The sequence below is a fragment of the Rhincodon typus genome, chromosome 5, assembly GCF_021869965.1.
Source record: "Rhincodon typus isolate 14 chromosome 5, sRhiTyp1.1, whole genome shotgun sequence".
NCBI classification, from domain to species: Eukaryota; Metazoa; Chordata; class Chondrichthyes; order Orectolobiformes; family Rhincodontidae; genus Rhincodon; species Rhincodon typus.
In genome coordinates, this window is record NC_063336.1 from 67,161,333 (window position 1) to 67,178,125 (window position 16,793).

Sequence of the window (16,793 nt, forward strand, 5' to 3'; positions counted from 1 at the left end):
GACAGGCTGCCAGGTTTTACTAGATGGTCTCCTTTTTTGGTGGAGGGCCCTCTAATCACCAGTAAAATGCCAGTGTTGGCAAATGCTACGGAATTGGGAAGGTAAAAGGCATGCCATGTCCCACTTTCCTGTGCCATTTTACCAAGCTTCCCTCCTCTAAGCCTGTTCTCAAAGGATTGCTAAAATTCAACACAGGAATGCTAAAGCTGGCAACTAAATATGAGCTTTTGTTTTTGCGCGACTGCAGTACAAATGACTTGATTAATTGGTGTGGGGTATGTGGATGATGCTCAACAAAGTTTCAACGTAATTTAGTTTCTGCTTTCTTGTGGGGATTTACAAAAATGTAAATCTCCAATAGAAAATTCATTGTACTGGGCTGAGTTCTTTTCAAACACCAGCAGAGAAACTTGGTTCAGGTACTGGTCAGAAGAACACCGTGGTAAATAATTTGTTTAAGAAAGATTGCCAATCACTGCAATTAAAGGAACCTTCTGCATCAACTTAAAATATTACTTTTTCTACACTTTAGACTTGTCACTTCCCACACTGTGAATTCAAAGTAGTTATCTCCAATGGTAATACACCAAGGATACGAGATATGAGCAGGTTTGTTTCTGACAGAGATCAAACCATCTTTCACAACTTTGCAACCATTCAAGTGTGCCTGGTGACATGATGTTATTCGTGTTGTTTTAATGCTCCCATACCCTTTTTTTACATTGATGAGTGACGATTTAAACTCCCTATCATTCAGTCTAGACTTTCCTGATCTCTCCAAATGATTCAGAGCTAGTGAACTTCTTGCAATATCTGTCTTGAAGTGAGCATTCCTGTACTAGGGAATTACAAAATTGTGGTGTATCTATCTGTGCTACTACTTGATGCAGTGGCTTGTGGTGTGTGCTCCATTAGTGCTCTGGATCCAAGATGGTCCAGGGTATTCTATAAAGAAAACGTGCATAGTATATTGCTGAAACCATCATAAAAGGCAATTGTCATACTTAAAAACATTATATATGCATTGCAAAACATGGAAATCATCCATAAAATAATCAACTATGTATGAAATGGTTTTTGGAATGATCTTAATTGTTTAAATGAGGAAACTAAATGTAGTAGCTCCAAGTTTGCTGATGATACATGGCTGGGTGGCATGATGAGCTGTGAGGAAGATGTAGAGATGCTTCAAGTGTGATTTGGTCAAATTGAGTGAGTGGGAAAATGCATGGCAGATGAAGCATAAGGTAAAGTTGTCACAGTTCTGCTGGATTGTAGGGCTGCTCTCTCACTAAAGAGAGACGACTGGTGCTGGTTTAATCTGACGATCACCACACTTCAGGTGAGGGGAGAGGTTGAAAGAAGAGTCATTCATGGTAACCTCAGTCAGTTGTGGAAATTGAACCCACACTGTTGGCATCACAAGCCAGCCATCAAATCAACTGAAAATGTATAATGTGGGTAAATAGGAGGTTATCCATGTTGGTTGCAAAAGCTGGTCGCAGATTATTATCTGAAAAGCAACAGCTTGGAAACAGTGGGGTGCAATGAGACCTGGGTGCCATTGTACAACAGTTGCTAAAAGTAAGCATACAGGTGCAGCAGTCAGTGAAGAAGGCAAATGGTATGTTAGCCTTAGTTGCGAGAGAATTTAAGTACAAGAGCAGGGATGCCTTGCTGAAATTTTCAAGGGAATTGGGGGAACCACACCTGGAGTATTATGTGTAGTTTTGGTCTCCTTATCTATGGAAGGATATTCTGGCAATGGAGGGATTTACCAGGCTCGTTCATGTGATGGCAAGACTGAGGTACACAGAAAGGCTGGATCAAGTAGGACTTGTATTCATTAGAGTTCAGAAGACTTTGGTCGGGGGGTGTGGGGATATGGGAAATCTCATAGAAACTCATAAAAATAAAATTCTAGCAGGACCATACTGGGTAAATGCAGGAAGGATGTTCCTGATGACCAGGGAGTCCAGAATCAGAACCGGCGGTCACAGTCTAAAGATATAGAACAGGTCATTCAGGACTAAATTGTGGAGAAATTTCTTAATCAGCCAGTGGTGGACCTGTGGAATTCTCTGTCATGTAACATGGTTGAGGCCAAAACATTGAATTTGTTCAAGGAGTTAGACACAGTCCTTCGGCCTAAAGGGATAGAAGGATATGGAGGGAACAGGGTACTGAGTTGGATGATCAATTATGATCGTATTGATTGGTGGAGTAGGTGTGAACAGCTGAATCACCTTCTCCTCCTATTTTCTATGTTTCTATGTTTAAATCTCATTGGTCAGCATTTTCTACCAGTATCAATTTGCAGGAGAGGACATTCATCAGATTCACTGCTTAATATGCCAATTTGAGTGTCACCATCTTCAGGGAATTATCTTAACTTGATCAAAACCTACCCACTTGCACAGAGTTAAAACTGGCCCTGCTGTCCAAACGTTCCACAACAAATTGTTGTCTCACAAACCTTTCTGTGACTCTGATCATTTAAACTTTCCCTCAGGTCAAGAGGTTATTTTTTTTTTTAAACTTTATAAGATGCATTCCTGACCTCTATCCAAGTTCTATTGATGGTGGTGATGACTTGATGCTACTGTATTTACCTCGACTTGATTCTAATTTCTATATACCTCAGCTGATTATCTCTCTTTCCACGACCTCTTCAATAACACTGGTCAACTCAGTTATTAGTGTTAGCATGATCTTTTTCACAGATTTTCAGCTATGCTTTTGATGTTTCCAATTAAGAATATTAGGTTGGAAGTCAGTCTGTTTATTGTAATGGTTTAGATATTGAAACGCTACTAAATTATACAAACTGTGGTTTAATTATGATCTGTTAATTCAAATTCATGAATAGTGAGAGAAGTGGAACATCATTGTATAATTTTCTAGTTCACACTGCATAAGCAGTTATTTATCTGAAAGCTGTAACGGACAACATCTGCAGCCTTGTCTTACATGATGTGATTTGAGGCATTATGAGTTTAAAGCCTGACAAAAATCTCTTCAAAACGTAAAAAACAGCTCAGGTAAAGATGATGTGTTCTTATGTCATCTGCAAGGTAGATGATAAATATTTAATTGCCACATAATCCTCATAGTAATAATGAAGATGTTGCAGCCACAGAGCTGGGATGTATGACAGCCTGAATCTTCTGAGGGCGACAATCACAATTGGGTTGCTGCTCTTCCATCTGCTTTCTTGCCTGCATCCGTGGTCTACGTTTCTGAAGCTAGGTTCCAGTGCTGGAGGCTTCAGAAATGTGCAGTGTAATTGCAAACCAGCTGAAATATTGTAGTGTAGGATCATCAAGGGCAGCCAAGCTGTGCTCCCTTTTTACAGCACTAACAGCCATATTTTTGTAAGGGAAGAGTTCAATTGTCCTTAAGCCTCATTAAAATGCCACAAATAGATATGTTTGTTAGGTAAGTGAGTAGGGGATTAAGGAGGGACAGGCTTTCAGAGTGTGAGGGGGTGAGGGTGGCAGATAGGTGTGGGAGGCAGGATGATAAGTGAGTGAGTTGTTATGGTGGAAAGGGCTAGGTGAGAGGTGGAATGGCACATGGGTCAGGTTGGTGGGGTACGACTGTAGTTAGATGAGGGCCTAAGCTGGCAGGTGTGGCTGGAGAAGGTGGCTAGTGGGTGAGGAGGTAGAATGGCAGGTAGGTGAGGAGGTAGACTGGCAGATAGATGAATGAGGGTGTGGGTTTAAACTTACAGAGTCATTCAGCAGAGAAACAGGCCCTTCAGTCCATCATGTCTATGCCCACCACCAAACACCAAACTGCACTGATCCCAAGTTCTGAGGAAGGGTCACCGGACCTGAAACGTTAACTCTGATTTTCTCTTCACAGATGCTGCCAGACCTGCTGAGCTTTTCCAGCAACTTCTGTTTTTGTTCCTGATTTACAGCATCTGCAGTTCTTTTGGTTTTTAATTTTCGCTGATCCCATTTACGTGCACTTGATCCATAGTCTACTATGACCTGGCATTTTAACTACTCATACAGATGCTTCCACCACCCTCTCAGGCAGCATGTTACAAATCTCAACCACCCTCAGGATGAAAAAGTTGTTTCTCCTCTAAACCACTTGCTCCTCACCTTAAACTTATTCCCTCTGGTCTTAAATACATTTGCCATGGGGAAGAGATCCTCACAGATTATTCTGTCTATATCTCTCATAATTTTGCATTCCTCGATCAGTCCCCCACAACCTCCTCTGTTCCGAGGAAAACAAACCCAGCCTATCCAGTATCCCCGCATAACTGAGATTTTTCACCCCAGGCAACATCCTGGTAAATGCCCTCTGCACTGTTCTCAGTGCAATCATGTTCTTCCAATAGTGTGGTGACCAGAACTGCAGTATTCCATCTGTGGCCTAACCAACGTTTTATAAAATTGGATCAAAGACATCCTTGCTCCTATATTCTACACTCTGGTGAATGAAGGCCAGGATTCTGTATGCCTTCTTCACTACCCTGTATATGTTGTTGACGCCTTGTGGATCTATGGACTTGTACACCAAGCTCCTTTGTTCCTCAGTCCTCCCTAGGGATCTACCAATCACTGTATATGTCCTTCCCTTATTAAACTTGCCAAAACGCATCACCTCACACTTATCAGGATTAAATTCCATCTACCATGCTCTGCCCAATTTGCCAGCTGATCAATATCAGACTGAAGCCTGAGACCATCCTCCTTAGTATTAACAACACCACCAATTTTCACGTCAACTGCAAACTTACTAATTATTCTTTCTATATTCACATCAAGGCATTAATATAATTAGCAAATGCAAGGGTCCTAGGATCGGTCCCTGTGGTACACCGCTGGTCACAGGTTTCCAATTACAGAAGCAACCCTCCACCAATACCCTCTGCCTCCTACTTGTAAGTCAATTTTGGATCCAGTTTGCCAACTTGCCTTGGATTCCATGGGCTCTTACCTTTGGACAAGCGTTCCATGTGGGACCTAATCAAATGCCTTACTAAAGGCCATGTAAACTACATTAACTGCATTACCCTCATTAATATCTTTAGTCACCTTTTCAAAAAAACTCAACTGAATTAGTCAGACAGGATCACCCTATAACAAATCCATGCTGATTATCCTTGGTCATCCCTGCCTTTTCAAGTATTGATTAATCCTGTCCTTCAGAATTTTTTTCCATTATTTCCCTTCCACTGATATCAGTCTAACTAGCCTATCCCTGGTGCCCTTCTTGAACAAAGGAACCACATTAGCTATCCTTCAGTCATCTGGCACTTCACCTGTGGCCAGTGAAGTGTTAAATATATCCTCAGGGCCCCAGCAATCTCCTCCCTTGCCTCCCATAGCAGTCTGAGATACATCTCATCAGGCCCTAGAGACTTATGCACCTGTATGCCTGCTAAAACATGTAATACTTCCTCCTTATAAATCTTAATCTATTCTAGAACCTTACCGTCCAAACTGAAATCTCTGACTAAAATGTCTTTCTATCCTATCTCTGGTAATTTTCTTATTCATAATACACTTATAAAAAGCCTTGAAGATTTTCTTGATCCATTCTGGCAAAGATATTTTGTGGTCCTTTTGACCTCCTGATTTTCTTTTTTAAATGACCTCCTGCAAATTTATACTTCCAAAAGGGTCTCCCCTGTTCTTAATGCACTTTACGTAACTGATGCTTTCTTCTTTTTCTCTACTAAACTCTTGATATCCCTTGACATCTGGAGTTCTCTGGACCTGATGCCCTTGCCTTTCACTCTTACCTGCAAGTCATTGCTTCCAACCTGTTTGCCAGATGCTGTCTAATGAAGGGTCTAGGCCCGAAACGTCAGCCTCTCTGCTCCTATGATGCTGCTTGGCCTGCTGTGTTCATCCAGCCCTGCACCTTGTTGTCTCTAATGATAATGAAATTGGTTTTCCCCCAATTTAGACAGTTAACTTCTGCACTATCCTTACCCCTTTCCATAAAGACATGGAAACCTAGAAATTTATAGTCGCTATCCCCAAAATGCTCACCCATTGAAACTTAAACCACTTGACTGCCTTCATTCCCTAGGATTAGGTCTAGCACTGTCCCTCTCTAGTAGGACTAGCTGTGTGCTGGCACAAAAAAGCTCTCCTGGATGCACTTTCAAATTTTCATCCCGTCTGATCTTTTCACACTAAGGCAATCCTGGTTAATGTAAGGAAAGTTGAATTCCCGCATAACTACAACTCTGTTTCTCTCAATCTTTCTGTGATTTGCTTACATATCTGTTCCTCTATCTCACACCGAATGTTGGGAGGCCTATAGTATAATTCCAACAAGGTATTGGCCCTTTTTTATGCCTAAACTCTACCCAGATATCCTCATTTGAAGACCCTTCTACAATGTCCTCCCTCATTACTGCAGTGATTGTTTCCTTTCTCAATAATGCAAATGCCCCCAACCACCTTACTTACCCCCTGCCCTGACCTTATCATGCCAGAAACTTCTATACTCTGGAATGCTGAGCTACTAGTCCTGTCCTACCTTCAACCACATCTCAGCGATTATAACATATCATATTTCCATGTGCCGATCAATGTTCTTAGTTCATCTGCCATACCAGTCAAGCTCATTGCACTAAAATAGCTTCAATTTAGCTTTCTGGACCTCCCATCTACCTTATCCCGTCCATGTCTTTTCTGCCTACTTTTCTGTCCTGGCATTCCTTCTATAATTGATTCAACCTTGCTCCTGACATATCTACTCTGTGCCCCATCCCCTGCCAAATTAGTTTGAAATCCCTCAACATCACAAGCAACCCTCCTAACAAGGTTACTATACCCATTCTGGTGAGATGCAGCTTGTACAGGTCCCATCCACCCAGAAACTGTCCCAATGATCCAAAAATCTAAGGCCCTCCCTCCTACACCAGTCCTTTAGCCATGCATTCATCTGACCTATCTTCCTATTCCTATACTCTGTCGTGCTTGACACTGGAAGTAATTCGGAGATTACAACTTTAGTACTTTTCCTCTTTAATCTATTACCAAATTTTCTAAACTCGTCTTGCAGGATCTCATTTCTTTTTTGCCCTTGTTGTTTGTGCTGACATGTACCAACAACGACTGTTGGCTGTTCACCAATCCCCTTCAACAATGCCCTGCAACTGCTCTGAGACATGCCCAATCTTCTGACACCAGGGAGGCAACCATTCAAGGGTCTCTTACCATACTATTGTTCCCCACACAATTGAGTCCCCTATCACTAAAGCCCTCCCACTGTTTTTCCTCCCCTGTTGTGCAGCACAGCCAACCATGGTGCCACAAACTCGGCTGATGCTGCTTTCCCCTGAGAGGCCATTCCACCCCCACACGCAACAGTACCCAGCATGGTTTGAGGGGGTTGTTTGAGAAGGGGATTTTTGAGAGGGGGTGATCACAGCAGATTCCTGCACTGCCTGCCCACACTTACCAGTCTTCCTGGTGGTCATCCAATGCTTTCCTGCCTATGCAGCCCTTATTTGTTGTATGAGTACTAACTTGTGGTTTAGTGCTGGTGTCGGGGTGTGGCAAGAGTTGGGTGAGTTTGGGTTTGGGGGATCATTGGGGCGGGATTCAGTGGTGCATAGGGGGTTGATCAGTTTTATAGTTCCCCAAGAATTGGAGCAGAGTTTAATCCTTTGAACCAGTTTCTTGGGCAACTATCCAGGTAAGTGAATCAGAACCCTTGGAAGTCTCTGACTCTAACTCACAATTGGGAACTTTTATCAGAGGGTTCCAGATGCTCGGTAATTGCCTGTCAGAAGTTTAAACTTCCTCGGGGTAGTCCATCTTTTGGGCTAAAACACTGCAGTGACTATTTGCTCTGACCCGATCTATCGCTCACATAAATCACACTCTGGACAGTACTCCCTCTGTCTTTGAAACAGCCTCACTCTTTCATTTACTTCAATCCTAATCTTGAAACTCCTTAAATCTCTCTATCTCTACCCCTCTTTCTACCTTTTTTCAAGGAACGTACTAAATTTGTTTTTTGTTTCTCTCATCTTTGCATTCAGGCTCAGTCAGTGTCCAACACCATTAAGTCTGTGTGTGCATCACCTTCGTACTTTGTTTCATATTAAAGGCAGTTATAGCAACAGAAATTATTGCACCCCAAGGTACTTTTTCAACTTTAATCTTTTTCCTTTGAAGTACTTCTTAAAATTAATGGCATAGAAAGTCATTTATCTAAATTTTCTGATGGCACACAAAATTAGGTGGCATTGTAAATGGTGTAGATGACAGAATAAAATTACAAAGAGATACTGATAGGCTAACTGAATGGGCAAAACTATGACAGATGGAGTTGAATGTAAGCAAGTGTGAGGTAATCCATGTTGGACTGAAAAAGGATAGATCAGGGTTCTTTCTAGATGGTATGAAGATTCAGGTGCATAGATCTTTAAATGCCACAAAGATGTGAGAAAATAATCAAGAAAGCTAATTGAATACTGGCCTTTATATCTAGAGGACTGGCATATAAGGCAGATGTTATGCTACAGGTACACAAAAGTCTGGTTAGATCTCCACTTGGAGTACTGTAAGCAGACTGAGGCACCACACCTTAAAAGGATATGCAGGTCTTGGAGGGAGTACATGTAGGTTGATAAGAATGATGCCTGGACTTCAGAGGTTAAATTTGAGGAGAGATTATTCAAATTAGGCCTGTTTTCTCTAGAATTAGAGGGAAAGTGATCCAATCAAAGTCTTCAAGATATTAACAGGAAAAGACAGGGTAGATAAACTACTACCAGTGGTTGGGGATTCTAGAACCTCAAGGCATAGTTTAAGAATTAGGGCCAGACCATTCAAGAGAGATATTAGGAAGCTCTTCTACACACAAAGGGTGGTAAGGTTTGTAACTCTTCCACAAGTGGCAGTGGATGCTGGATCAGTTGTTAAATTTAAATCTGACAAAGGCAGGTATATGAAGTTAGGCCACAAATCTGCTATAATCTCACTGAATGGCAGAACAGGCTCGAGGGTTGGAATGGCCTACATCTGTTTTTATAATATTCACCTTTGTTCAATGTTTAAAATAGTATCATACAGGAAAGGAATAGTATCATTCATGCCCATAATGGCTCTCAGCAAAAGAAATGAAGCTTGTCCCATTCGCCTTTATTGTATTTCTTTTATGTCAGTCTCTTTCCTCCTTATTTTCCACATTTCTTCCTTTCGGAACGTTTCGAATTCGGCCCAGTCCTCAGCTGAGTTATCAACCCGATATTTCTCACACGCCCCCTTTTACCTGCTTTCTTTTTATTGCTATTCTATAATTTGTCGTTCTCTTCCTTTTACCCAACGCCTCTGGAAGCGCCTTATTATGTTGTTTCATCTTAAAAAGCAACTTTGTAACAAGCAGGTAACAAAAACTTTGTCAAACATCTGTGATTTAGATATGAACACCTTTTAAAAGCCATGTGCATCGGCGGTGAAAACAAAAATTTTTTAAAACGAGGGGGTTGCAGGAAATTTAGCAACGCATTCATTCGTCAGTTATAAGTCACCAGAGTAGTTAATGATCCACCCTGAAACATATTTCGCTTATAAATTTCATTCTGTTTCAGACAAGTTGTTTCAACACGTTGCACCGTTAGACGGTATCTCTTTTTGTTGGATTTTGTGCCGGAATATCGAGCGGACCACTAATTCTGACTTTGTTTTTAGAAAAAGGGCTGCGTATCCAATAACAACCGCGGCGCTCCTTATCTATTCGCACTTGAACCTTTGCAAATATTGAAGTGGGATCTTTCAGGTCAGTCGCTGGTCCCGCGGATTTCTGGCGCGGCACTGGTTTCACATTCACCCTGAGCGACGCCACTCTCCTCCTTCGAAGGAGCAACGGGGATTTTCCGCGCCAATCCGAAATTGTAAAAAGGGTGGAAGAAAAAAAAGAGCCCATGGAGAACGACCTGGAAGGAAACGTCTACGAAACCCCCGACACGGATCTGGAGCTGACTTACAACCATTCCCTGCAGGGGGATGAAGAGGTGCAGTACGAAGAGGTGGCCCGCTCCCCCTCGTCCTATTCGGCTGCCTCCAGCCCGGAAAGCATGGGGGAGCTCAGCGATCAGCAGCCCTTCGGCGGCAGTGAGTCTCCCGACTGCAGCGTTTACCAAGAGGTCTTCGACACACCGGAGGAGCTGGAAGAGGTGCAGAGCGACGGCCAGAGCTCCGAGACTTACGGCAGACACCTGAACGGCAGCCCGAGCCAAAGCAGTGACCATGGCCAGCCTTTCGAGATTTCTCTGTACGTTAAGGTAAGGAACCTGCAGCATTGGTAAACGTGCACGACCCCCACCGTACCCTCTCAATAAACTTACAACTCCCAGACAAAAAGAAGCGTTTGTTTTGAAATTGCTTTTCCTCTTCGCTACGATTCCTAGGTGAGTAAAGTAGCTGGAATTACAGATCGTTTTCTCTGAACGTTCTCGAGAAACGAAAGATAAAATTTCCTAAATGTTCTGATTTTTTTAAATTTCAAAAAGTAATTTTATACATATTGTAAACAAATACAAGTACGAAACAGTTCAATACAAACTTTGCAGAAAATGCGGTGGAATTCGAACATTCTTCGAGAGGTACAATCCAGTGCAACAATTACTTTTTGTACGAGGGGTTCCTTTTGTATGAAGCGTACAGTTCACCTGTTTTTGTTTGTTTCCTTTATATTTTCAGGCGTTGCTCACTCCAGGGTTTAGCTGACGCCAAGAATACGTTTCAGTCGCTCTAATATACACTTGTTTTCAGCATAAAATTATCATGTCTCGAAAGCATCAAATATCCGTGTGGTCACTCTGTTGGGTTTTAAATGTTGGCAAAAATGTGAACATAAATAAAATAAATGGTAATAGGGCAATCCCCATCGATTTTTAAAAAAAATTGAATCTGTTTAAGTTCTGTGTCATTTAGTTAGACCACAACACTTTTCAGATTAAAATTAAACTTAGTGATATTCCCTTTACAATTTATTGTGCATTAATATTTTGAAGACTTTTATTAAGTCGCTGTCATGTTACACCAACCCAGTTGTCTCTATCTAGATCTGCAGGTAATTGCAGTTATGCTAGGCAGAGAAGGGTTGAATGGATTGAATGCTGATGTAGTGCTTTTGGTACTGAATTGTTTTATGAACTACAGAAAGGTGACAGTCAGCAGTTAAAATGATGAGACTGAAATGATATTATAGGTCACCCTAATTCAAATTTGTACACGCTAATCAGGCTATGCTGTCACTGCATATGTTGAAATATCTTTAAAGTTTTGGCAAAGATCTGTAGCACGGGTTGTGGATGAGGTTGTTGAAATATCTTTGCATTGTAAACATGAGCTTTAACTCACTGTGAGAATGTGAAGCTGCATGCGACTATGTAAAATGAAAAGTTCTATTCAACTACGCACCACCTTTGAGTGCATCTGCCCCTCATAAGGGTTGAGTGCAAATTGCTAGAATGAACGATGTATTGAATGTTCAGGAAGTTAATCACCTTCTAAGACTATCAGTTTCTTTTAATATACATTACTTTTGCTGAGACTGCAATTGATTTAAATTGAAACTTGTTTTTACTCCTTTTTAAAAAGGAAATTGTCAATACCTGCCAATCCGCTAGTGGTGAGCTCAGATGTGATTACACCAATGATATCACTGACTCAGTTTCAGACAAATAATAAATAAATTTTAAACAAACTCAGAAATTGCTGGAAAAACTCAGCAGGTCTGAAAAAAGCAGAGTTAATATTTCTGGTCCAAGTGACCCATCTTCAGAACTGTTGGTAGCTAGGAGAAAGTGGCTTTTATGCAGAAAATAGGGTGGGAAGAGAGGCTAAGGAGTAAACGATAAAGAGAGAGAAAAACAGTTGGACAGACAAAGCAGCAGACAATGGTCAGCCTAAGAGAATGAATGGGGACTATTAACGGCTAACAATGGGTAGTGTATAATAGCAGACCATGTGATAACAAGGCCTGGTGTGTGGGAGTTTGGGTAAGGGCATGGGAGAAGGTACCTCAAGCCCTCAAATTGTTGAACTCCAATATTGAGTCCAGAAGGCTGTAAAGTTCTGAAGTGGAAAATGAGGTGCTTTTCTTCCAGCTTGCGCTGAGCTTCACTGGAGCACTTCAGCAAGCTTGAGACAGAGGTTTGCTAGGGAACAGGGTGGTGTGTGGAAATGGCAGGCAACAGGAAGCTCGGGGTCTTTATTTGCAGACAGAATGTAGGCGTTCTGCGAAGTGGTCACCCAGTCTATGCTTTGTTTCCCCAATGTAGAAGAGACCACTTTGTGAGCAACGAATGCAGTAGACTAAATTGAATGAAGTGCGGGTAAAGTGCTGCTTCACCAGGAAGGTTTTGGGCCCTTGGATACTGAGGAGGGTGGAAGCAAACGGGCAGGTATTACACATTCTTTGGTTGCAAGGGAAGGTGCCGTGGGGCTGTGTGTGATATTGGGATTGAAGGAAGAGTGGACCAGGGTGTGCCAGAGGGAACGTCCTTGCAGAAGGCTGACAAGGGAGGGGACGGGAATGTGTGTCTAATGATGGCATCCAGCTGGAGGTGGCAGAAATGGTAGCTAATAATCCTCTGGATGTGGATGCTGGTGGGATGGTATGTGTGGACAAGGGGAGGGAAGAGAGGGGGTGAGGTTGAAGTGCAGGGGATGGGTCAGACCCAGCTGAGGGTCCTGTCAATTACAGGGAATCCTGAGTTGAGGAAGAAGGTGGACATTTCTGAGGTGCCTCTGTCAAAATTGCCATAATCAGAACAGATGCAACAGAAGCCGAGGACCTGGGAGAATGGAATAGAGTCTTTACAGGAAGCAGGGCGTGAGGATATTTAGTCCAGGTAGTAGTGGGAGTTGGTGGGCTTATAGTGCATATTATGGGCAGCCTATCCCCAGAAACAGATGTCGAAGAAGGGAGAAGCCAGAGATGAACCAGATTAAGTTGAAAGCAGGGTGAAAATTGATAAACTTTTATAATTGCTGAGGAGAAAGGGAAGTAACACCAATGATATTATTGATATATTGGAGAAAGAATTGTAGGTGAGGGCTGGAATAGGACTAGAACAAGGAATGTTCCACGTATCCCACAAAGAGAAAGGCATAACTAGGGCCAATGCGGGTGCCCATGGCCACTCCTTTGACCTGAAAAAAGTGAAAGGAGTTAAAAGATAAATTGTGCAGAGTGAGGACGAGCTCGGCTAGGTGGAGGACGATGGTGGTGGATGGGGACGTTTTAGCCCTTTTTTTTCCAGGACGAAGCAGAGAGCCCTGAGAAGATCCTGATGGGGAATGTTTGTGTAAAGGGATTGCGGGTTCATGGTAAAGAGGAGGCAGCTGGAGCCCACGAACTGGAAATTCTGAAACTGACGTAAAGCGTCAGAGGAATTGCGGATGTAAGTGGGAAGGAACTGGACAAGGGGAGAAAAAAATTGAGTGAAGGTCAGAAGAGATGAGTTCCGCTGTGCAGGAGCAGGCAGAAACAGTGGATCTGCCCGGACAGTTCTGTTTGTGGATTTTGGGAAGGAGGTAGAAGTGAGCTGTGCAGGGTTGGAAGATTGAGCTTGGAGGCAGTGGTGAGGGGGAGATCACAGCATGAAATGAGGTTAGTGACCACTGTGGATGCAATGGCCTGCTGCCCCATGGTGGGGTCATGGTCAAGAGGGAAATAGGAGGAGGTATCTGAGAGCTGGCACTCAGCCTCTGCAATGTAGAGGTCAGTATGTTAGCCTACAACAGCACCACCCTTGTTGGCAGAGAGAAAAATATTTGGGCAGACAAAGAATGAACAAAGGTCAGCTTGGGAGCTTATGTGGCTAATAATGGGTAGTTTGTGGTAGCAACCCTTGTGATGACAAGACCTGGTGTGTGGGGGTTGGGTAAAGACATGGGAGAAGGTGCTCAGGCCCTAAAATGATTGAATTTGATATTGAGTCCAGAAGTTTGAAGGGTTCCAAGTGGAAAATGAGGTGTTGTTCTTCCAGCTTATGACAGACAACTGGAGGCTCAGGGTCATTTTTGCAGACAGAACATAGGTGTTCTGCAGATATCCACCAATATTTACTACAAGCCCAGTGACTCCCACAGTTACCTTGACTATAAATCCTCACACCATGCTTTCTGTAAAGATCCTGTTCCATTCTCCCAGTTCCTCCATCTCTGTCACATCTCTTCTGATGATGCCAATTTCGATAAGGGGGCCTCCGAAATGTCCACCTTCTTCTTAGAATATCCACAGTATAGAAGCAGGACATTTGGCTCATTGAGCCCACCCTGACCCTCCAAAGACCATCTCACCCAGACACACCCTCCAACTTATCCCTGTAACCCTGTATTTCCCGTGGCTAATCCACCTAACCTGCACATCTTTGGACTGTAGGAGGAAACCTATGCAGACACAACGAGAATGTGCAAACTCCACACGGTTACCCGAGGCTAAAGTCAGAAATCACACAACCCCAGGTTATAGTCCAACAGGTTTATTTGAAAACACAAGCTTTCAGAGCCTCAGTCTTCCTTCAGGTGTTAGTGAGAGAGGTAGTATCAGATGCAGAATTTATAAGTAAAAGATCAAGGTTCACACCATTGATGAGGATGTACTAAGCAAATTTAAGATGCTATTAGTGTCACAGTGTGGAGCTGGAGGAACACAGCAAGTCAGGCAGCATTTGAGGAGTAGGAAAGTCGATATTTCGGGTTGGGCCACGACAGGGTTAACGGAGTCCTCAGCTGGGTCCAACCCATCTCCTACGTTTTGGCCCTCGCCTCCCTCTTCCCTCTCTCAACAGCGATGAGATCCCCCTTCATCCTCACCTACCATCCCACCAGCATCCACATCCAAACAATCATTAGCCACTAGTTCCGCCACCTCCAACAGGATACCACCACCCGACACATTCCTCAACCTTCCTCAAAGATCATTACCTCTGGGACACATTGGTCCACTCCTCCTCATCTCCCGACAGCTCCTTACCTCCCCATGGCACCTTCCTGTGCACTTGCAGAAGGTGTAATGGCTGTCCATTTGCCTCCCCCCTCCTTACTATCCAAGGCCCCAGAAACAGCTTCCAAGTGAAACAGCTCTTCACCTACGCTTCACTCAATCTAGTCTGTTGTATTTGCTGCTCACAATGTGGTCTTCTTTACATTGGGGAGATGAAGCGCTAACTTGGCAACCACTTTGCAGAACACCTTCGTTCTGTCTGCAAAAATGACCCTGAGCTTCTGGATGCCTGCCATTTCAACAGATCACCATGTTCCTTGCCAACACCTCTGCTTTTTACATATACTTCTGAGTGCCTTTTTACATTAAAGGAGCAATATAAATGAAAGTTGTTGCAGTAAACACCAGCTGTTGGTATGGCTCTTTGCGAGGAGGAGTCGATTATCACATTTTAAATCTGTGAATATAAGTTGGTTCTTTTGGCATTAGAGTCATGTGTTTTCCTCCCTTTCATCTTTTCTGAAGGCTGTCGCTGAATATGCAATATGCACACAAGACTTTTGTACTTTGCTGAAATTACCAATAATCCGCATGGGAGCCTTACCAGTGAGTGACAGCCAATTATTTGAATATAATTTTCTTTTTCTCGCCCTTAATCTAAGGGTACACTTTTCAACACACATTATTGGAAAGGTAGCAGAAGTAGGAATTAGGGCATTTTTGGTTTCCGTTCCTACCCTGGAACATTGGAGTCCCTTGCTAATTCTTAATTGTATTACGATTTTGGTGGAAATCAGTACCCAAATCAATGTATGCCACAGCTCTCGGGGAATTCTGTTCAGTGTTCCTGCTGTTCAACGATGCATGAGATTTCTTGGAACTCTTCCATCAGCATTTGCTGGACAACCTTCCAACTCTCCTTCAGCACCTCACAATGGTGAACACACTAGCTCAAGCATGATCCTTGATGTTTTCTTGCTTAATTATTCCAAAATTAGACATTTGGTATCTGAGCGCTTTGCTACTTGTCCACACGCTGGCAGGTTTTCTATCTGCTTGTCTCAAAGCTATTTCCAGGCTTCACCTACAACTCCGTTTGATGAGAAATCACACAGACAAACCAACCAAAAAAAAATTTCCTGCGATTTGTCTGACAGCAATGTGACATCCCTGGGATATCTCCAACATAAATTCAAACAAACTATGTCTAATTCCCAAACCTTCCATTTCTTGGAAACTGTATGAATAATTCAAACTTCTTACCAAAACTACTGTCGATGTCTTGCCTCCACCAATAAACAGTGACCACCAATTTATTTATTGTTTTCCAATTCTAGCTGTTACCTTATAAACTAAATGCAGGTCACCCTTTGAATTGTCATTATTTCCAGTCTGTTATTCAGCTTTTCACCAGGGATTTTCATTTACCAGACAATTTTAAAACATTTCAATGTACAAACTAAAACATCTGAAACGTGAAATTCAGATGTTTTTGCAACAATTGCTCAATGGTTATGTTGATCTACAGTGGTAATTGAATCTCTGGCTCTCTGCTCTGCATGATTCAGTTGTTGTCGTTGCGCTCAGAGTTGTCTGAATGCTACTCATTTAAGGGATCTCCAATGATTTCCCCATGGTATTTGTTTATGTACTCCTGCTTTGCATAAATAAATTTATTTTACTATGATGTTAAGGAAACAACTCAAAGTGTACCTGCCAAAACAAATTGTAATTTACTGAGACAAAAACAAAGTTGCTGGAAAAGCTCAGCAGGTCTGGCAGCATCTGGGGAGGAGAAAACAGAGTTAACGTTTCGGGTCCGGTGACCCTTCCTCAGAACT

General features: G+C 42.6%; 2 protein-coding genes across 5 annotated transcripts in view; both read left to right on the forward strand.

The window, feature by feature from the left end:
- LOC109911951 (calcipressin-2-like) overlaps window positions 1–16,793 on the forward strand; it is a 336,670-nt gene that overhangs the window by 234,925 nt on the left and 84,952 nt on the right. The gene's annotated exons all lie outside the window — the stretch shown is intronic.
- Window positions 9,148–16,793, forward strand: part of LOC109937923 (chloride intracellular channel protein 5-like) — a 363,088-nt gene continuing 355,442 nt past the window's right edge. Inside the window, exons 1-2 of one of the 2 annotated variants that reach the window (XM_048596548.1) lie at window positions 9,148–9,378; window positions 9,684–10,276. In XM_048596548.1, the coding sequence (XP_048452505.1) occupies window positions 9,917–10,276 (360 nt within the window). In that variant the 5' untranslated portion in view covers window positions 9,148–9,378; window positions 9,684–9,916. Of the gene's footprint in view, window positions 9,379–9,478; window positions 10,277–16,793 lie in introns of those variants that run through there. The other variant, XM_048596546.1, reaches the window with a different exon arrangement.